The sequence below is a fragment of the Schistocerca serialis genome, chromosome 3, assembly GCF_023864345.2.
Source record: "Schistocerca serialis cubense isolate TAMUIC-IGC-003099 chromosome 3, iqSchSeri2.2, whole genome shotgun sequence".
NCBI classification, from domain to species: domain Eukaryota; kingdom Metazoa; phylum Arthropoda; class Insecta; order Orthoptera; family Acrididae; genus Schistocerca; species Schistocerca serialis.
Genome location: NC_064640.1, coordinates 277,420,926 through 277,443,330, shown reverse-complemented (window position 1 = coordinate 277,443,330; position 22,405 = coordinate 277,420,926). Strand labels below are relative to the sequence as shown.

Here is a 22,405-nt window from a genome sequence, read left to right as displayed (position 1 = left end):
AATGGTTTCCTCACCTTCCACTATGTCTGCTCACAAACGTAAGTTCACTGAGTCTCAGCCACAGACGGTTCTTCCATCGTTGCCACAGTTCCTTGTTATTTATCGGTCTGACAAAGGTCACGACTTTTCCACGGTCAACCCTTTCATTATTCAGAAAGGTGTCGACGCAATTGCGGGTCCTGTAAAGTCTTGTTCCAGATTACGGAATGGCACCCTGTTGTTAGAAACACACAGTGCCCTCCAGGCTCAAAAATTGCTGCGTACTTCTCTGCTCCACACCTTCCCTGTCCGGGTGGAACCGCACCGTACCTTAAATTCCTCACGTGGAGTCGTTTATACACGCTCCCTCGATGGATTGTCTGACGAAGAAATTCAGCACTACCTGTCTGACCAGGGCGTCACGGCTGTTCATAGGGTTATGAAAAGGGTTGACTCGAACATCATTCCAACCCGCACTGTCTTCTTGACATTTGACAAAGTTCAACTCCCATCAAAAATCAAAGCAGGCTATGAGATAATTTCCGTTCGCCCTTATGTCCCAAACCCTACGTGTTGCTATCGATGTCAGCGGTTCAATCACACCAGCCAGTCCTGTTCCAATCCGGCCAAATGTGTTACGTGTGGCAAGGATGCCCATGAGGGTGCTTGTCCACCTCCATCCCCTCGCTGCATCAACTGTATGGGTGACCACGCTGCTTCCTCTCGAGATTGACCCGTTTTTAAGGACGAAAAGCTCATCCAGGAAATAAGAGTGAAGGAAAAGGTGTCGACCTTTGCTGCTCGAAAGTTACTCGCCAGTCGACAGCCCACCGTGCCTCAGAAAGGAAAATACAGCACTGTCCTTGCTTCTCCTCGGCCAACAAAGGAGGCGGCCACGCAGACTTGCGACCTCACATTTAGTACCACGGTCGTCAGATCGGCCAGCGCAAAGATCGCCCGTTCAACCTCACCACTTTCGCCTGCCCACTCTATGGCTCTCCCTTCGTCGGGTTCTGCTAAATCTCGAGCCCAAAAGTCAGACGCCAAGTCTTCGAAAAAAGAGCATTCTCGTGAAGAGTTTTTACGTACTGCAACTTCACAACCATCGGTTCCTCCATCATCTAAACATCCTACTTCCAAGAAGGCTACGAAGAAACACAGTCCTCTCCTTCTCCGCCAAGGCGTGTCCCATCTACAGCACCACCTGGCGGAAATCGCCCTCGGCCATCTTCTGTGTCGCCGAGGCGCACTGCTGGTGGCCGGTCAACTGGCCGATCGTTGGTGGCAGGAGCTGCTCCTGACCAACCTATGGATCAAGATCTTCTGCCTTCGACTGAATGCCATTCCATGCTGTCGGTCGCCAGCTCTGAGCAGTCGTTGAGTTGACAGCACCCTTGGTCACGTTCCTCCATTTTCTGTTCACCCTATGTCCATTATCCACTGGAATATCCGCGGCATTCGTGCCAATCGGGATGAATTGTCGATCCTCTTACGATCCTACTCGCCGGTCATCTTCTGTCTTCAGGAAACAAAGCTGCGTCCCCATGACCGCTTTGTTCTCCCTCATTTTCAGTCCGTCCGATATGACCTCCCCTCTGTTGAAGGCACTCCAGCCCATGGAGGACTCATGATTCTGCTCCATGATACTCTCCATTATCACCCAATCCCCTTAAACAGTTCCTTCCAAGCTGTCGCCGTCCGTCTTTCCCTTTCTGGATACATGTTCTCTCTTTGTACGGTATACATTCCATCGTCTACACCAATGGCACGAGCTGATCTCCTTCATCTTCTTGGTCAGCTTCCACCCCCATATTTGCTGGTTGGGGACTTCAATGCCCACCACCCGCTTTGGGGATCTCCACATCCTTGTCCACGTGGCTCACTATTGCTAGACGTCTTCCGCCAAGCGGATCTAGTCTGCCTCAACACTGGGGTCCCCACATTTTTGTCTGCCTCCACGGCAAATTTATCTCATTTGGACCTTGCGGTCGGTACTGTTCCGCTAGCTCGGCACTTCGAATGGTTCACCCTTGATGATACACACTCGAGTGACCACTTTCCATGTGTTCTTAGACTGCAACCTCAACTGCCATATATGCGCTCGCGACGCTGGAAGTTTGCCCAAGCCGATTGGACACTTTTTTCATCTCTAGCGACATTCAATGACCGTCGCTTTCCCAGCGTCGACGATGAGGTCACACATGTTACCGACGTTATTCTCACGGCTGCGGAATGTTCAATACCACGCACCTCCGAATTGCCCCGGCGCCCCCCAGTTCCTTGGTGGAACGAGGCATGCCGTGACGCAATATGTGAGCAGCGACGTGCTCTTCGCATTTTCCGTCACCATCCAACTTTGGCCAACTGTATCCGATATAAGCAGCTCCGTGCGCGATGCCGTCACGTCATCCGCGATACCAAGAAGGCAAGCTGGAAATTCTTTATTAGCTCATTTAACACCTTCACTCCCTCCTCGGAAGTTTGGAGTCGGTTTCGACGGTTCTCAGGCGCGCCTAGTTTCTCCCCGGTCTCTGGGCTCACTGTCGCGCATGATACCTTAGTGGACCCCGTCGCAATTTCTAACTCATTGGGTCAGCACTTTGCTGAGATTTCGAGCTCTTCAAATTACCCGCCAGCGTTTCTCCCGAAGAAACGTGCAGTGGAAGTGCGACATCTTGCTTTCTCCTCTCAAAATCACGAAAGCTACAATACTGTTTTCTCCATGCGGGAACTCCGACATGCCCTCTCTTCTTCTCGCTCCTCCGCCCCAGGACCGGATGGTATCCATGTCCAAATGTTGCTGCATTTATCAACCCATAGCCTGCGTTACCTCCTTCGCCTTTATAATCGAATTTGGACCGACAGTACCTTTCCCAGGCGATGGCGGGAAGCTATTGTCATTCCCGTTCCGAAACCTGGAAAGGACAAACATCTCCCCTCTAGCTATCGCCCCATTTCTCTTAAGAGTAGTGTCTGTAAGATTTTGGAACGTATGGTGAATTACCGTTTAGCTTGGTGGCTGGAATCCTGCAGTCTTTTAACACCAGCCCAATGCGGATTCCGAAAGCATCGTTCTGCCGTTGACCATCTTGTTGCTCTCTCCACTTATATCATGAACAATTTTCTCTGGAAACGCCAAACGGTAGCAATATTTTTTGATCTGGAGAGAGCATACGATACCTGTTGGAGGACAGGCATCCTCCGCACACTGTTCTCTTGGGGCTTTCGAGGCTGGCTGCCCCTTTTTCTTCGCGAATTTATGGCAGAGCGCACATTTTGGGTGCGGGTGAACACTACTCTCTCCCGTACTTTCTCCCAAGAAAACGGGGTACCCCAGGGCTCCGTGCTGAGTGTTGTACTGTTTGCCATCGCCATTAATCCAATTATGGATTGTCTCCTTCCTGATGTCTCGGGCTCCCTCTTTGTGGACGATTTTGCGATCTACTACAGCTCTCAACGGACCAGCCTTCTTGAAAGACGTCTTCAAGGATGTCTCGATCGCCTCCACTCGTGGAGCATCGAAACCGGCTTCCGTTTCTCACCCAGTAAGACCGTTTGTGTTAATTTTTGGCGACGTAAGGAGTTTCTTCCACCCTCCTTACATCTAGGTCCTGTCAACCTTCCGTTTTCCGACGTCGCTAAATTCTTGGGTCTTATGTTTGACAGAAAACTGTGCTGGTCCTCCCACGTTTCCTATCTTTCGGCTCACTGTCTGCGTTCCCTTAACACCCTCCGTGTCCTGAATGGTACCTCCTGGGGAGCGGACCGAGTGGTCCTTCTCCGCCTCTATATCGCCTTAGTGCACTCGAAATTGGATTATGGAAGAAGCATAGTCTACTCCTCTGCTCGGCCGTCTATTCTTCGGCGTCTCGACTCTATCCACCACCGTGGATTACGTTTAGTGTCTGGAGCTTTTTACACCAGCCCTGTGGAAAGCCTTTATGCTGAGACTGCTGAACCTCCGCTGTCCAATCGGCGGGCAGTCCTTCTGAGTCGTTATGCTAGCCATCTGTCTTCCATGCCTGCTAATCCAGCCCATGACCTTTTTTTCGACGCCTCCTTTGATGTTCGGTATGCAGGCCGCTCCTCCTCCCTACTACCCCCGGGAGTCCGCTTCCATCAACTGCTCCATTCTCTTTCCTTCCGCTTTCCTAAAACCTTCTTGACAACTTGGGGTACAGCACCGCCTTGGCTCCGTCCCCGGATCGACTTGCTCAGAGACCTATGTCAATTTCCCAAGGATGGTACCCCTACTCTTGTTTACCGTCGGGCATTTGCTGCTCTATGTGCACAAATGATGGAAGCCACATTTATTTACACCGACGGCTCGAAAACATCGTTAGGTGTAGGGAGTGCCTATATTGTTGGCGACACCTCAAATCACTTTCGGCTTCCCGACCAGTGTTCGGTTTATACTGCGGAGCTTTACGCTGTTCTCCAGGCTGTCCACTACATCCGCCGCCATCAGCGGATACAGTACGTAATCTGCTCAGATTCTCTCAGCTCTCTCCTAAGTCTCCAAGCTCTTTACCCTGTGCACCCTCTGGTCCACCGGATTCAGGACTGTCTGCGCTTGCTCCACCTGGGGGGCGTCTCAGTGGCGTTCCTCTGGCTCCCGGGACACGCTGGTATCTGTGGGAATGAGGTGGCCGATATAGCGGCCAAGGCTGCAGTCTCTCTTCCTCAGCCAGCTATTCAGTCTCTTCCTTTTACCGATCTACGGAGCGGTTTATGTCGCCAAGTTGCTCATTTATGGCATGCGCATTGGTCAACACTTCCCCATAATAAATTGTGGGAAGTGAAAGCCCTTCCTTGCGCTTGGACCTCTTCCTCCTGCACGCGTCTTCGGGAGGAGGTAATTTTAGCTAGACTCCGGATAGGGCACTGTCTTTTTAGTCATCGACATCTTTTAAGCGGTGATCCTCCCCCACTCTGTCCCCACTGCTCTCAGCTGTGGACGGTCAGACACCTTTTAATTGAATGCCCCTATTTTAATCCGTTACGCTCCCGTCTACAGCTATCGCCTGATCTATCGTCGATTTTAGCAGATGACACGCGCTCAGCTGACCGCGTTCTACAGTTTATTAGTGACAGTGAAATGACGTCAGTCATTTGAAGCTTTTTTTGGGGACAACCAACCCCTTTCTATAGTGGATTTTTAAGCATTCCTTCTGCCTTTAGTTTCTCAAATTTTATGACTTTGTTCCCATTGCTGCTGATTTTAAATTTCGTTTTTTTTTCATGTTTTCTACGTCACGGGCTGGGCGCTAATGACCATAGAAGTTTTGCGCCCTAAAACCACAAACAAAAAAAAAAAGTCTCAATGCATGAAATATATTGATAAAGAATGATTTAAAATAGTTCTAAAACTAAGTGGTTCTTTAAGACAGTATTAAAATTTGCATAAGAAAATGAGCAAATGCGGTAGCAGGATGATATTTATAAAGTAAAAAATTGGTTTATACTGAGCCTGTAAAATCAGCTGGGAGGAGAGGATGGATTGACAAGAAGATTTTGATAAAATTGTTGTTTTTCATTTAAATTTAGGTGATAGTTGTGACAGTTTTTTTAATAGTTTGTTGCAAGACCATCTGGAGGTGTTGTTTACTGCATTACGCAATTGAAAAGTGCATTTGTGCATTCTTATTACTAAAAGAATGAAAAAGAAATAATTGTTGGATTTTTAATAATTAGTTGAATGTTATTGTAAATTTACTTAGTGTTCATTTTTAAAGCCTGATAAAAACATAAGTTGACTATCATTTTTCCTCTCCACTAGTTTCCTTAAAAAAATTAAAATGATATGTTCAGGTATAAATGATAATATTGGTTTGTGACTGAAATATGACAATATTGGCAGAATTTTTGAATTGTTATGATTGTGAAACCTTTACCACTAAATTATGTCACTCTTTTTAATAATTTGTGCAGTATTGTCACTTTCTAATTTTTCTTTTACTTTCTTTCTCCCAGGTTGCTACAACGCTGTCAATCACCAAATCATCTGGGAAGAGTGTCGACAAGACGTCATGCTGAAGTTAAAGATGCTGCCACATAGTAATGTGGCTGTTAAATACAGTTCACTTAACCTTGTGGCAGCATTTTCTCTGAAGAATTTCCCATGGGCTAAATGATGAGAATGATGGCATTGTCATAAACCTCACTGGTGGACATTGCTTGATGAATATCATTAAGGGAACCCACAGGATGTTCTTCTAGAAGACAATATAATAAAGTATTAAATATGGTTCAGTGGTCATAATGAAAGCTTGTATAATTTCTTGAAATTACTTGTTAAAAAAGTTTATTAAATTGTGCCTTGACATTTTTGCACTTTCTGTAAAAAGATAGTACAAATAGGAAGTATGAAATGCAGAGACCTCATGGCTGTGAAAATAATAGGATTAACACAAACTGATGCAAAAATTTGTGGAACTTCCATTTAAATCATAAGTATAGATTAGAATTGGCACTTTAAAGATTGTTACCTAATGTAATTTCTGATTTTGCTGTGACTACTGTAATTTTGATGTGTTAGATTGATTACTTTACGTTAACATTGTTAAACTTTCATATTTTCAGATGAAATAAAAAGTTCTGAGACTATAACTGATGACACGATCATTTTTATATATATGGTGACTTTCCAATGGGTATGGAAATGTTACATGCAGAAAGATAAACTACTGACAAAATTCTTCTTTGATTCAGTACCACAACTGTGCTTAGTCACAAAAGTACAGTTGTATGGAGTATCAAACAATACTTGTGATTGTACATACTTCAGCCGTAAAGGGGACCACTCAGCAAAAAGAAGTGTTGAGTCGTCAACAGGGACACACAAAAACGAAAGAAAGACACCTAGTCTCTAGAATAAATCTTTATCTGGGCTGGATGGAGAGTCGCATGATCTATAATACCCTTGTACACACACCACACAGTCTGCAACCGGAATTGCAGCCTCTGATGTGTAGTGCACACCTTACCCATTTGAAGGGCCTTACACATCTCAACACTATGGGACAAGTCCAGAAACTCGCATCCTAGTTTGTCACTGAATCTCAGAAGTCTCTGGTTCAAGCCTTCCCTTTGATTCAGAGCCAAGGGGCCACAACCTGTTCTGGGGACAACGGTGCACATTGTGAGCTTCGTTGAAACTCTGTGAGCAAGGCTGGTGTTCTGAACCTTCTCTGCCAGTCACTAGACACAACCAAGTATAACTTTGGAGCCCAGATGACAGCCATGGTGTGTCCCAACATGCACCACAGTCCGCAGTTGGTTACACCCTGTTCCCTCACTGACTGATAGAATTATATGTTTAGTTACTTCTTGTCAGAACAGGTGACCAAAAACATCAGAAGTAAAATTACTGTTGTGTAAAATGCCCATGAAAAGCATGTACATTGCCTTATTTCTACCAGTAAAGCAAAATCTCAAACTAGCAATGGTGTGTGTGTGTGTCACTTTTTATAGTATGCATGGATTCTTTGACTTCGTCTCATAAACACTCTGTCTAATATTTGATAGCTCTTCTCTATGTCTGGACTGAACCTGCAAGGGTAAACATTCAGCAAGTGTTCTGCACTGTCAGTGACAGCTTGGTGGAGTGTTCTCCCCCCCAACCCTAAAGAAAGAAATTTCAAAGCTAGTTTTCAGGAGCAGTTCATCAGTGAGAGACAAAGATGGTAATCTGTTGGAGTCTTGTTACAGAAACAACAATTACACACCAAAAAATTTCCAGTGAGAACTCAAAAATTCACAGTTTTATGTTAGAGATTAAAAAGTTAAATTACACAGTTCTAGTGGTTAATGACTAACAGGTATTAAAAGTAGCACAATAACTGTTTATTTTGGATAATTTCATTCACCATTGCACAACAGAATGATGATCTAGGCAAATGTAGCTGCAACCAGTAAACTCTGATATGGACACCACATATACCAGAGAAGCTTTTTGGAGGGCTTAAAATTCTTAGATTGGATTTGCAGTGCATTTTCCCTTTAATTATTAACTTCATGTGAACTGCAATTTTCACACTCCTAATAAAAGGCACAAAAATAATTCATATGTAGACTTCATTAACTTGTGTTAATATCAGGGTGAGGTTCCTATATTTTTGTGAAATTTTATTCAACAATTAGTGAAAGAAGACAAAGTCAATCTAAAGATAAATGAAAACATTAGCCACTTTTTTGAAGTATCTGATTAAGTAGTTTTGAGGATTGGGATCCTCTCTTAGAAACCTAAGAAAGAATGCTAAGTGTAAAGAGGTTTCCATTCCCAAAACTGCACACAAGTTTTTGCAATTTGACAATTACCAATGCAGGTAGTGCTACCTTTTATTCATCTCTTAATTGTTCGTCTTGCAGCATGCAAAGCAGATTGAAAAGAACAAAACCTAACGAGATGCATTAGAACATAGAAATGCACAAATGGCAGCAAGAAAGAAACGAAGACCGAGCCGAGATTGATTACTGCCCCTTCTGCGGGCAAAATCTGTCTATTTTTCCTAACTGAGAGTGATTCCCAGTAGGAGTACAATAGCTTCTTAATTGTCCTTCCGAAACAAAAAAAAAAAACTGTTCATCACAGTTTATAATTACAAATTAACTCTGGCTTCTGCAGTTCCAATGCGACTCGCTATTATAGCTGTCTGTGTGTTGCAGCTGGTGCCCCTGGGCACCAAAGCACTGTAGACACTAAACATACAAACAGGAAGAAATTGCAGACTTGAACCTACTATCAAATTCTGGGTGTACCTTGATGTCTTCAATCAGTACTTTGTTAGGATAGTGAAAAATACTGTAAGTGAAATTCCAGACTCAGGCTTAGATCTTACTGCTCATATAAAAAATGTAAGCTGTTGCACCATTAAAAATGGGAAGTAAGTACACACTAAGGACATTGTGAAAATAGTGAATTCATATAAGTGATCAGAATACATGTATCTATGGCATGTCCTCCACAATCCTAAAGAAAATTATTCTGCCACAGTAATCAACAAATGTTTTTCCTTCAGTGTCTTCCCGGAATCCCTGAAACTGCCATGGACAGTATTGGTCTATAAAAAAGGTGACCCGTGTGAAGTATCCAGTTTTTGACAAATTTCAATAAACACCATTTTAGCTTAAGCTTAAGTTATGGAGTCTGTAATGGAACAGTAGATATTAAGTTACTTTGAAGACAATAATCTCATCCAGGATACACAGCATTTGTTTTGCAATGGAAAGGCAACAGTTACAGCAGGACTGGAATTAATTGCAAAGATAAGGCAGTGGTTTGAAGAAAAAGAAAGTGTGGCAAAGACATTCTGTGACATCAGCAAAGCATTTGACTGCATCTTGTACAAAATAGTGTCTAGTATACTAAAATGTCATGGTATTGAAGGTGGTTTCTAGCAACTTTTCAATCTTATCTTGAAAACCACGGGCAGGTAGTGTCAGTTAATGAATCACTCTCCCAGGAACGAAAATTAGAGCATGGTTTACCCCAAGAATCTGTCATAGAACCTCTCCTGTTCCTGATAGGTATATGTCAATGATAGAAATTGTAATAATCACAGCTTACAATATGTCAGTGATAGAAGTTGTAATAATCACAGCTTGCAGTCTGCAAACCTTTTTGCCAAGCATACATACTGTTCTACAAAACTTGGGGAGAACTGAAGGACGTTTGTAACTTCCTCCCACAATACTTTGGCACAGAGTCTACTGGCCATCTTCAGGTGATACTGGCGAAAACACATTGAGCTATGGTATTTAGGGCCCCACCGGCACATACATGGTGGATTCACTTGGCATTGTGCGTGCGCTGCTTGAGTGCATTCGATTCTGCTGCACCGCGTGCCCTCTGTAGTGAAAACTCACCGCATCAATATCAATTCGATTGTCTTCCCACCATTCCATCACAGAACTATGCTGGCTACAGAGGACATGAAGTTTTTCAATGACTGGATTCCATGCTGAATTCAATAGAAAACTGCCGTCTTGATTAATAAGAGATTCACTGTCAGACAGTCGTATTTCCAAGGATTCATTAATAATAGAACTCCGAAAGTTTGATGTATGGGCCACAATTTTTGTCTCACTGTAAAATTCATTATTACCAGTAGAAATAAAGTGTTTGGTGAGGGCAGACTGAAGAAGGTCAGTATTTTGCTGATGTTCTACAATGCGATCCTGCACAGTACGCTTCGTTTGCCCTATATAAGATTTGCTGCATTCGTATGGAATCCTGTAAATACCTGCCTTGCACAGCTCTAGGTCATCTTTGACAGATCCCAACAGCGATGAAATTTTTGCAGGAGGGCGAAAGATTGCTTTCACTTTATATTTTCCTAGTATTCTGCATGTTTGTGCTGAAATATTACCAATATATGGTAAATAGGCAGTCATTATAAGGCCTCTACCTCTTCTTTGCCCTGTCATTTACAGGTCTGCAGTGCTCTCTCCACTTTCTGGGACAAATATCTATTCCTCAGAAATACAGTCTGCAGGTGCTCCAGTTCTGTTTGCAAAGAATCGGTGTCAGAGGTGAAGCGGGCTCGGTGATTCAATGTCTTAAAAACACCCATCGTTTGTGCTGGATGGTGACAACTAGCGGCTTGCAAGTAAAGGTCTGTGAGCGTGGGCTTTCTGTATACTGAATGACCAAGTGTGTCATCACACTTAGGTCACACCAAGACATCTAAAATGTGAAAGGATTCGTTTCAGTGGGCGTGTCAAAGGACATGTATTATCTTCATTTAGAATTGGCAGCAAGACTGTCTATGTTGTCTTGGGACTGGGTGGATGGTGTGACGGCCAAAGCAAATTGGAGCCATGTCAAGGCTACGACGAGGCAAATGCCCAAGTTCGACCGACTTTCGCCTCAGATGCTGGACGAAGTTCCTACTCAACGATCCGTTATTAACTTGACAGGGAAACCTATAGATGACGCGACCATGTCTGCATTAGCAAGAGGTCTCAATTTTGCTCCTACGCCGTTTCACCACCAGTAGTGGGCTTTGTCAGTTCCATCGAAGAAGCTGTGCACCATCTTGCTATGCATGAAGCTGAGGAAGTGCGCCAGGAGTCGTGTGTGTTGACAAGAGCTACACTGCTGAAGAGCAACATCTCGCCCACGGAGAGGGCAGCCCTCTGGAACTTTCGAGCAGACCCGGATGCAGTGGTACTTAAATCGGACAAAGGTAATACTGTTGCTTTAATGCTATGGGAGGACTATATTAAAAAGATCAATGTTTTACTAAGCAACTCAACATGTCACAAAATTGATTAGGATCCTACTGCCCGAGTGGCGCAGAAAACAGCAGAACTTCTGACTAACAGTTCCTTACCAAAGGAGGTAAATAAGAAACTGACACCAAATAGTTCAGTTCCACATAGGCTGTATGAATTGTCTAAGATCCACAAGGATAACATGCCATTATGTCCAGTTGTGGGTAGTATTGGAGCAGCCATCTATGACTTAGCAAAGTACTTGGTGTTTTTGCTCAAACCAGTGGTAGGAAAATGTCCACACTACATAAATAATTCCGATGATTTTATCAGCAGACTTAAGGGGCTCCAGAAAGGCTCAAAATCATGAAAAGTTCAATTTTTACTTTTTTGCGTTTTCTGAATCTGCAGACTATTACCTTTTAATAGATATATAATTTATTCAATTCCGAAGACTACAACTATTTTTAAATTTTTTTTGAAATGTGTTCGACATGGGCGTGACCCACTGTGGCGCTGTTAAACTGCTGTCAAATGGTGTTATTATTAACGTCCGTGTTCATCAGGTACATTTTAGTGATGTGAGATAAAGTATGTGTTGTGGCTAACCTGTGATGGTTCAATATATATCGCTGGTGTGATTGTCGATTATTTCATGTTTATTTACTCTGTCGTTATCTCGAAAATATTCGTAATTAATTCTGTTTCTTGAGTCTCTGTTTTGTTGAAGTATAATAATGAGTAAAAGTAAAGTTATTAGAAATCCTCTGAAGGCTTTTAAGAAAAGGAGAAATGTTGGAAAGCCAAAGGTATGTGTTATTACTGTAAACAATAAAGACGATAACCAAGTGAGTGAACCTAACCTCTCAAGTACACCTGCCCATAGCAGTCAAAGTGGGAAAGAAAATACTTCACAGAAGAAGCTTGGTTCAATGAGTGAAAACTATGAATGTTTTATGGGCGAATCGGATGTGAATGAAATATTTGATATGTCGGTTCTCAAAGGAATTTTTTCAAACTGTGTAAGATGTATTCATTGTAGTGAAGTTGGTCTGGAACTCTCCATAATAAAGCACGTAGGACTTGCTAGTGAAATACAACTGAAATGTGATAAGTGTTCATACATGACCACCTTTTGGAACAGTGTTGCAGTAACTGCAACTGAAGAAAATGGTAGCAAAATCTACGAACACAACAATGAGTGATGCTTGCTTTAGACAAGGAACGCCTTCGGGCTGCAGACAGGGCTGTAAAGAGTCTAGAAATACAAGCAAGAGTAAACAGGAGGAGGAACAAGAGGAAGCTGGAGGAGGAGTTTGCAGAGGATGAAGATAATTCATCCTATGGACCTGGAATGCACTAAAAAGTTAATCCAATCTTTGTCGCTCGATTCCCAAAACTTTTATTTTCTCATACTAATTACATGTTTTCTAAGGATCTTCCAAACATATTTGTTTCAAACTTTCAGTAAATGTTACACAGTACCTTCTGCATAATTTAACACAGCCTTTTTCCAAAAAACTGTATATTTTTGAATATATAAATAAAAAATTGCAAAAAAATGTGAATTTTCATTACAATTGAAAAAAAATCATCTTTAATAACTGAACTAAAATTTTGTAAAATCCCTGTGTTAAGTTGTAACCCATATTCCAATAAATAATCTGTAAAAAGTTCAACTTCCTACCTCAAATACTTTGTGAGGAAAGATGTAATTTATAAGCGTTATTTTAACATTGCAAGTATAGGGCGTTCCGGAGCCCCTTAAGTTATTGCAGCTGCAAAGAAATGACTTGGTCATTTTTGATGTAGTTTCACTTTTTACATATGCACCTCTTTTGAACTCACTGAATCTCATTGGCAATAGGTTTAGAGGTGACATTACAGTGCTGTTTGAGCACACCCTCTCCTCTACATATTTTTTTATTTAACAATGAGTTTTATGAGCAATCAGACAGTGTTGCCGTGGGGAGTTCTTTGTCTCACCTGGTGGACAATCTTTTGAGGAATGAGCACTCACCTCAGCCACTTTTAAACCAACAGTATTTTGGTGATATGTTGACGATACTTTCGTAGTTTGGCCTCATGGTTTGAATCGCCTGCGAGAGTTCCTACATCTGAACCCCACACATAAAAACATAAAATTTTAAAATTTACTATGGAGTCGGAGAAGGAGGGTTGCCTGCCATTTTTAGATGCTTTAGTGCGACACAAGAGTGATGACACACTTGGTCATTCAATAAATAGAAAGCCCACTCACTCAGACCTTTACCTGCAAACCGCTGCCGGCCGGAGTGGCCGTGCCGTTCTAGGCGCTACAGTCTGGAACGGGGCGACCGCTGCAGTCGCAGGTTTGAATCCTGCCTCGGGCATGGATGTGTGTGATGTCCTTAGGTTAGTTAGGTTTAATTAGTTCTAAGTTCTAGGCGACTGATGACCTCAGAAGTTAAGTCGCATGGTGGTCAGTGCCATTTGAACCATTTGCAAACCGCTAGTTGCCACCATCAGGCGCAAAAAATGAGTGTTTCGAAGACTTTGATTCACCGAGCATACTTCATCTCTGACACTGATAGCTTGCAAACGGGACTGGATCACCTGCAGACTGTATTTCTGTAGAATGGGTATTTGTACCAGCAAGCGGAGAGAGCCCTTCAGACTTGTAAACGACAAAGCAAAGAAGAAGAAGAAGAGGCCTTATAATGAATGCCTATTTACCATATATTGGCAATATTTCAGTGCAAATAGTCAAAATACTAAAAAAATGTAAACTGAAAGCAATCTTACACCCTCCTGCAAAAATTTTGTCATTGTTGGGATCTGTCAAAGATGACTAGAACCGTGCAAGGCAGGTGTTTACAGGATTCCATGGGAATGCGGCAAATCTTATTTAGGGGAAATGATGCGTATTGTGCAGGATCACATTATAGAACATCAGCAGCATACTTGTCTCCTTCAGCCTTGTAAGTCTGCCATTAACGAACACTGTATTTCCACTGGCCATGTAATGAATTGCAGTGACACAAAAATTGTGGCCCATACGTTTAACTTTTGTAGTTATATTATGAGTCCATGGAAACATGACTGTCTGACAGTGAGTCTCTTATTAATCGAGACAGTGGTTTTCGATTGATTTCAGCATGGAACCCAGTCATTGAAAAACTTCGTGTCCTCTGTAGTTCTTTAGTGTTTCCAGGATTCAGTGCGAATGCACCAGGTCTTATTTAGGGCAAACGACGCGTACTGTGCAGGATCTCATTGTAGAACATCAGCAGCATACTTGCCTCCTTCAGCCTTGTAACTCTGCCATTGCCGAAAACTGTATTTCCACTGATCATGTAATGAATTACAGTGAGACAAAAATTATGGCCCGTACGTCTAACTTTTGTAGTTATATTATGAATCCGTGGAAGTACAACTGTCTGACAGTCAGTTTCTTATGAATCGATATAGCGGTTTCCAGTTGAATTCAGTACGGAATCCACACATCAGTTATGGGGTTTAGGAATGATGGCCATTTTTAGTCAGTATGTGTTTTTATGCATCATCTGGGCGAAAGGAAGTCAAGGGTCTTTCAACATGAGACAATAAATACATGACACCCACAACAGAACACATGTAGAAGTATCAAGCTGTCAACTGTCTGGAACACAAGAAAGTTTCCAAAGCTGCCCAAAAATTTTCAACAAATTGCCTTTTGAGTGCAATGTCTGCCACCAGGAATATTCAGAAGGAAAGTTTCACAGGATTTGAAACGGTACCCATTATACTCTGTTGGGGAATTCTGCAGTAGTGATTAAAGTGACTGGGCAAAGTAATATTGTTTTTTGTGTTTTGTATATCCTTGGTATAAATAATTTCTTTTATGTTATGTGATAAAAATTGTTATAAATGACTTCTTTATATGTAATATGATAAAGAATGAAATTCTCAAATGGTCTGTCTAGTCACAACTGGTAAATGACACAGACCTAGTAGTAAAATAATTAGTATTATCCCTGATATCATATCTCTGAAGTAGCCATGACCTCAGAAGTGTTCATACACTTACCACATCATGTTGCTCCAGGTAATCAATATAGGTTATCTTGGAAATATGAGTACACAGGCTTATGGTTTACTGAATGGGAACTCCATAATAGTAGGTGATGTATTCACATGAGAACCAGTAACCTGTGTGTTGATGCATTAGCCGTTTTGACTTAGACTACCACAATATCTAGTTTTTGAAACCCATTTGATATCTGAAGATGTGGCTCCCACTGTTTTATAAATACACTAGCTCAGTACCCAGCATTACCTGTGTATGTATTTATTCCATTCTTCTATTACTCCATCTCCTCTTTTTCCCCCTTTCTCTGTCCATATCCTCGAACCCCTGTCCATATGCTCCTTCTCCCCTATCAATCTCCTTCCCCTCCCCCTCTCTTTGTCCATCTCCTCCACTCCCCTCTCTCTGTCCATCTTCTCCACCCTCTTCTCTCTGTCCATCTCCTCCTCTCCCCTTTCTCTGACCATCTTCTCCTCTTCTATTTTTGTGCCCATTTGTCCTCTTCCCTTTCTCTGCCCATCTCCTTGTTTTCCGTACTTGTATCCATGTCCTCCTCCCACCTCAATAGGGCACACACTTTTGAAGATGGACGGAAAATGCATTTAATGTTACTACGAGCCAGGATTCTGCCAATTTTGTTCGATATTTGCCAGCGTACAGCAGATACGCCATTGTGTTCTCCTCCTCGTCGTTATCTGGCTGCTGGACTTGTACTTTCTGACTGAAAGCAAGTCAGCTTTGTCTCTTGTTGCATCCATTCTTCTTGAAAACGTGCTTAAGGTGGTAGGCTATCTTCATCTGATATTGTACTGGCCCTGTGTACCAGTGTATGTAGCTCACCCTCACACTGTAATATCACATTACCAAACCGACTACACACTGCTGGACGCCCGACAACAGTACAAACAGTTGATTCACGAGGAAAGCCTAAAATCAAACATCAGATTCCTCTATGGGGAGGAAATGCATCAGAGACTAAAGAAGATGGATAAACTTCACGACAGGAGAGACCGTCTGCTCACTTTGAGATATGTGGACCAATCTCGATGCAGTACTGCTACCAAACAAGTCTCCAAGTCTGACATCTGGCAGCAAGAGAACAACCGCCGCAAGGTGAGCAACAATTATGAAACATAATCAACCTCATGGGGAAATACATTGATGATGCGGCAAAATCAGTTCTGAAAAAAGGACTCAACTACACACTAACACCGACTGCTATACATGTTGCAGATTTCATCAATGGTATAGAAAAAGTAATTTCCACACTCCCTAGCGACAATGTGAAAGAGGTAAGTCGGAAAACGTTCCGCGCGCTCACTAGTTTTTTTTTTTTTTTTTTTTTTACTTTATTGTTATTTGAAAACCTGTACAATTCAGGTAGGCTGGCAGCGGCACACTACGCCGCTCTTCAGCCATAGCGTTTTACAAGAGTATAAAACATGGTGAATGACAATGAACAAAGTGACGGGCAAAAGAGAGAGGTCACAGAGACATAAAAAAAAAAAAAAAAAAAAAAAAACACGGAGTCGTTCACATGTGACGATAACAACACGGAAAACACGTCGGCACGGCGCACAAAACACTGGTGAGTCCGACGGCACAAGTGAACGTAGGAGTGGGATGGCGGACACCAAAAACACTATATGACGTCACACACACGAAGCACAAAAGGCGACGATCTCCGGCGCGCGAATGTTCACTATACGTGTGCGAGTCCGGGGACCTGCCAAGAGAGGAGGAGGAGGAAGGGGAGTGGGAGAGCGAGAGGGGAGAGCAGAGATGCCACGGGCAGGGGAGATAGGGGGGAGGGAGGAAGGGGGAGAGGAAGCCCGGGGGAAGAGGGGGAAGGGAGGGGACAGGGAGATGGAAAAAGAAGGGAAGAGAAGAGAAGGGAGGGAGGGTGCCGAAAGGAAAGGACACGGGAAGTGGGGGGTGGGGCAGGGTCAAAGTTGATAGGAGGGGTAGATGGAGGGGACGAGGACATCATCAGGGAGAGGGAGCTGGCGGAAGCAACCTTGGGAGAGGGTATGGAGGGTGGAGAGATGGAGACCGGGTGGGACGTGCGAATACAGGCGCGGCAGCGGGCGGGGGTGGGAGAGGAGCGAGGAAATGAGCGGGTGAGGAGGATCAAGTTTACGTGAGGTGTACAGGATACGTATCCTTTCAAGGAAAAGGAGGAGGTGGGGGAAGGGGATGAGATCATACAGGATCCGTGTGGGGGAGGGGAGACGGATGCGATAGGCAAGGCGGAGAGCATGGCGTTCAAGGATTTGGAGGGATTTATAGAAGGTAGGGGGGGCGGAGATCCAGGCTGGATGGGCGTAACAAAGGATAGGGCGGATGATGGATTTATAGGTGTGGAGGATTGTGGAGGGGTCCAGACCCCACGTGCGGCCGGAAAGGAGCTTGAGGAGACGGAGTCGGGAACGTGCCTTGGCTTGGATTGTCTGGAGATGGGGAGTCCAGGAGAGGCGACGGTCGAGGGTGACGCCAAGGTACTTAAGGGTGGGAGTGAGGGCGATAGGACGGCCATAGACGGTGAGATAGAAATCAAGGAGGCGGAAGGAAGGGGTGGTTTTGCCTACAATGATCGCCTGGCGCTCACTAGAGTCACAGTCTAATATATATAGTCGCGACACTCTCGCTGATTTTTGTTTTACACCGCGACAACAGTGCCCCAAGCGGTGGAGAAGCTACGCTGCTGAATACGGCATTCAGTAAATGTAAACAGTATCGTTTATATTAATTTTTAACATGGTTTTTACGAAAGGCAGCGTATGTAGTGCAATCAGTTGCAGTAATAATAGGAAGAAGACACCACATTTGTCATTCTTCAGTTTTCCTAAGGACCCTGAGAGGTATGAAACATCACATTAGAGCGCTCTTTGTTTACGATTTTTATCAAAACTGTATTGAATTACTGAATTTGTTTTTCTTTTTTAGGAGCAAGAAATGGTTAATAAATAGTAGAAGACAGGACCTGCTGCAAAAAGATGTCCTTTATTTGCACAATAAAGTGAAGTTTTCTGCATTACATTTCGAGTCAAACCAGTTCATGAGCGCGGAAAAGAAGACATTGGTATGGAATGCAGTTCCTACGCTATTTGACGTGCCGAATAAGCCACAACTAGTGACTGTGAAGAGAAAGTTGCCATACGAACCTGAAAGTGTTACTGCAAAAACAATAAGACTGTCTCCTGACACAAAAGAAGCAGCTAGCACAAGTGTCCCTACACGAGAGGCACATAAAATCACTAACAACGGAATCTGCAACACAGACATTTTTTGAAGGTGAAATGCTTAGATTACGTGAAATTATTCGCGTGCTGGAAAATCGTGTGAAATGTAAAAACGTGCAAATCATTAGACTTTGTACAAAATAACTACGTGGCAAGGAAAGTGCCCATTGTAAGAATAAACTGCAACCACAACGTCACAGGACACAAGTACAAAAGGACAAGCTCATTTTAAAAAGTATCGGTTCCAAGTACTTGAAAAAAGATGCTCTCGATTTAGTGATAAGCCAAATCAGTATACCACTGAATGGAAAACGTGGTGGGAGATGGAAAGATGAAACTAAATTATTTGCACTTAATTTGTTGTATTATAGTACTCAGGCATACAGTTCTTTATCACACTGTTTTAGCCTTCCATCAGTACATACCTTACAAAGGTATGTGGAAGGTATACAATTAAATTGTGGGATAAATAATAACATATTTCGTCTGTTAAAGCAGAAAGTGCAGCAGTTACCAGAAACTGATACAATTGTTAATTTGTCTATGGATGAGATGTCACTAATGGAAAATTTGATGTATGACAGCTCTAGGGATTGTGTTATTGGATTTGAAGACATGGGTTTCATATGTACATCTGTGGTCGCCAATACTGCGTTAGTTATAATGATTTGTTGAGCGCCCATGAACCCCAACACACACAGTTATAATGATTAATGGCATATTCTCAAATTTTAAACAGCCATTAGTATATTATTTCTCCAAAGGACCAGTAGGAGCCACCCATCTGACGTGCCTATTTTTTGAAGTTGTCAAAAAACTCAGAGAGATTGGTTTGGTTGTAAAAACGTGTGACTGACCAAGGCTCGAATTTTCTGGAGTGGAGGCACAGACTGGGTATCACACCAGTTAATCCATGCTTAGTACACGAAGGGAGTAAGATCTATTTTTATGACACCCCGCACTTGATAAAAAGCATATGTAATAATTTATTCAGGTATAACATTATCCACACAACAGATGAAGGATGGATTGGCACTGCTTCATGGACGGACATTTGTCAGTTGTACTCAAGTGATTGTGAAAGGAAGTACAAGTTGACCCCCAAGCTCACTAAAAGAGCTGTCCAACTGCCAGCATTTTCAAAAATGAAGGTAAGCACTGCAGTTTGTGTGTTGCCATACAGTAGCAACAGGCTTTGAGACACTTGTTACTTGTGGCACCATATAATCATCTGCTACTGCTACTGCAGAATTTTGCCAAAAAGTAAACGATATTTGGACATATTTAATGTATATAGTGATAAAGGGCCTGTATCCTTAAGGAACTGCATTACAAGTGCCTCAATACATTTGGAAATATTAAAAACACTGAAGCCATGGATACAGTCATGGAAATTTGTAGATATTGATGGGAAAGATTTTTCATCTAGGATTAAGTGTGTTAAAGGACTTCTGTGTAACATAAGCGCTATGAACATGTTTGTTGATGATGATTTGGACGGAACCAAGTTATATTTATTAACACACAAAATTAATCAAGATCCACTGGAAAATGTTTTCTCAGTGATAAGGCATAAAGGTGGTTTTTGTAGTAACCCATCACGACGACAGTTTTGTGCTGCATTCAATAATTGTGCTTTAAGCAAATTAATGAACACACACAGTGTAGCTACCTCCAATTGTGAGGGGATCAACTGGGGTCACACAATAGTGGATATGAAAGCAGCGCCCAAATTACTTGTTTCACCACTGTTGGACATCAGTGACACGAGTTCAGTGATCAGGGTACCAAATGTGGAAGTCCACACAGACCTCGGAGATGGAAACAGCATGAGATACGTGTTTGGTTATGTAGTAAAGAAACTGCCTACAATACATGACTGTTATAAATGTAGGACAGTGCTTGTAGATGGCAGTCAAGACTTAGACGCAAATGACAAAGTTTATTGTCATTTTAAACGTTATGAAGGCAACTTTGGAAGCCTATTTATTTGTACAGAAGATGTCAAAGAATTTTTAACTCATTGTGAGACTAAGATGTCTTCTACCTTTGATGAATATGCTGACATAAGTAATTGTGGTGCTTTCTTTTTCCACCTGGGTGCTGTGCTGAAACCAAGCTGCTGTTAATAAGACTGTTTGTGAAAGTAAGGCTCTTTTACATTATTAAATTCAGGAATCAAGACTTAGTCTGTAGGAGCAAGAGAAGAAATAAAAAAGTGATGAAGCTGACTCATTTGGGTTGCTAAATTGTTAGGACTGACGCATTCATTTAATTTCATTTTCAGTAAACGTATCAATGGGATATAATAAAGTTTTAAAACAGTCATGCTTTTTATTGAGAAAACTGATACCACAAAGAATAAGATGGAAATTGTATTTTTGGAAGCAGGCGTCCTGCAAAACAGAACGTAATGAAAAATGTGATATGTCGCTTCATTTTTACACAAGGAAGAGCATCTATATACTTCATATGTAGGATATACAGTGTGTATTCTCTTACTTTCAGTGGAATAAGTGCGATTGTATGCTACTTCTTAATTATTTCTTTAAAAAAATGTTGCAGCTTATGTCACTTCATTCAATAGTTTGTGCCGTGTTTACTTATATTTCACGCCCATTTATGTCTCCCGCTGTTCTCCTAACACTTGTGACGCAAAAATATACTAACTATTTTGTAAATTGCGTACAAAACGAATTAAAAACAAACATTATTTTTACGTCGCATCTGCCATCAGAGGAAGACGGGCTTTCTGGCCGCTAGGGACGCTAGTGTCACTTGAACTGTCAAATGGTAACAACTTTCACAGCAGTGAGTGTCGCGACTGTATGTATTAGACTGTACTGTACTATAGTCGTCCCACCAAAGACGATAGTTACGAAAGCGGAAAAAGATGGCATTCGAGAACTGTGGAACGATCCCAAAATAGTCATTCTGCCTGCGGACAAAGGAAATGCCGCTGTACTACTGCCACTGTCAGAGTACAGTCGGAAAATGTATGACTTTCTCAAGAACGCAGCATACAGAAAATTGAAGGGAGACACAACCAACAGAGTGAAGAAGACTACTGGAGCTTCTGTGCCAGTCCTGCCGAAGGAAACCATCAAGAAGCTTCGGCTACAAGCTGCTGCACACCAATGCTCTATGACACACCAAAGGTTTACAAATGAGATGTTCTCCTACATCCTGTTGAAGCAACACAGACACACCTGTGTACAGGCTGGCTAAACATGTAATGGCAGTATAAAGCCCCCTACATTGGTAAATGTCAGAACCACATCAGAAACTCTGAACATGTCATTCAACAGGTGCAAGAACTACGACTCTGTGACCAGGACCTTATAGTGAGCTTTGATGTGGTATCCCTCTTCACCAGGGTGCCACTTACTGATTCCCTCAAGGTGACGGAGCATAATATCAACTCGACAATGTCTAATCTCTTCAAATTTGTCCTCACATCAACATTCTTTCTCTTCAGTTGCGACTATTATGACCAAACGAATGGTGATGCCATGGGGTGCCCTCTGTCACCGATTGTGGCAAACTTGTTTATGGAAGACTTAGAAGAGAAAGTTCTGGAAGCTGCTTCACTGTCACATACATGCTTTTTAGATATGTTGATGGCACGTGGCCTCATGGGAGTGATAGCATTCAGGAGTTCCTCCAACATTTGAACTCTATGCAGCCTAGTATCAAATTCACCATGGAGATAGAAGAGAATGGCTGACTCCTCTCTTTGGACGTCTTAGTCAAGCGAGAACAAATGGCACTATAGGACACAGTGTGTACAGAAAAGCGACCCTCACTGATTTGTATGTCCACTCTGCGAGCTACCATCATTCTTCACAGTTTGAGGATGTGCTACTTACACTGGTACACAGGGCCCGCACAATAGTGGACGAAGATAGCCTACTAAGGG

General features: G+C 42.7%; 1 protein-coding gene across 1 annotated transcript in view; it reads left to right on the top strand.

The window, feature by feature from the left end:
• Positions 1-6,588, top strand: part of LOC126470062 (thioredoxin reductase 1, cytoplasmic-like) — a 106,429-nt gene extending 99,841 nt beyond the window's left edge. Inside the window, 1 exon segment of the mRNA XM_050097564.1 lies at positions 5,953-6,588. Coding sequence (XP_049953521.1) covers positions 5,953-6,015 — 63 coding nt within the window. The 3' untranslated portion in view covers positions 6,016-6,588.
• Positions 6,589-22,405: the final 15,817 nt, after the last annotated feature.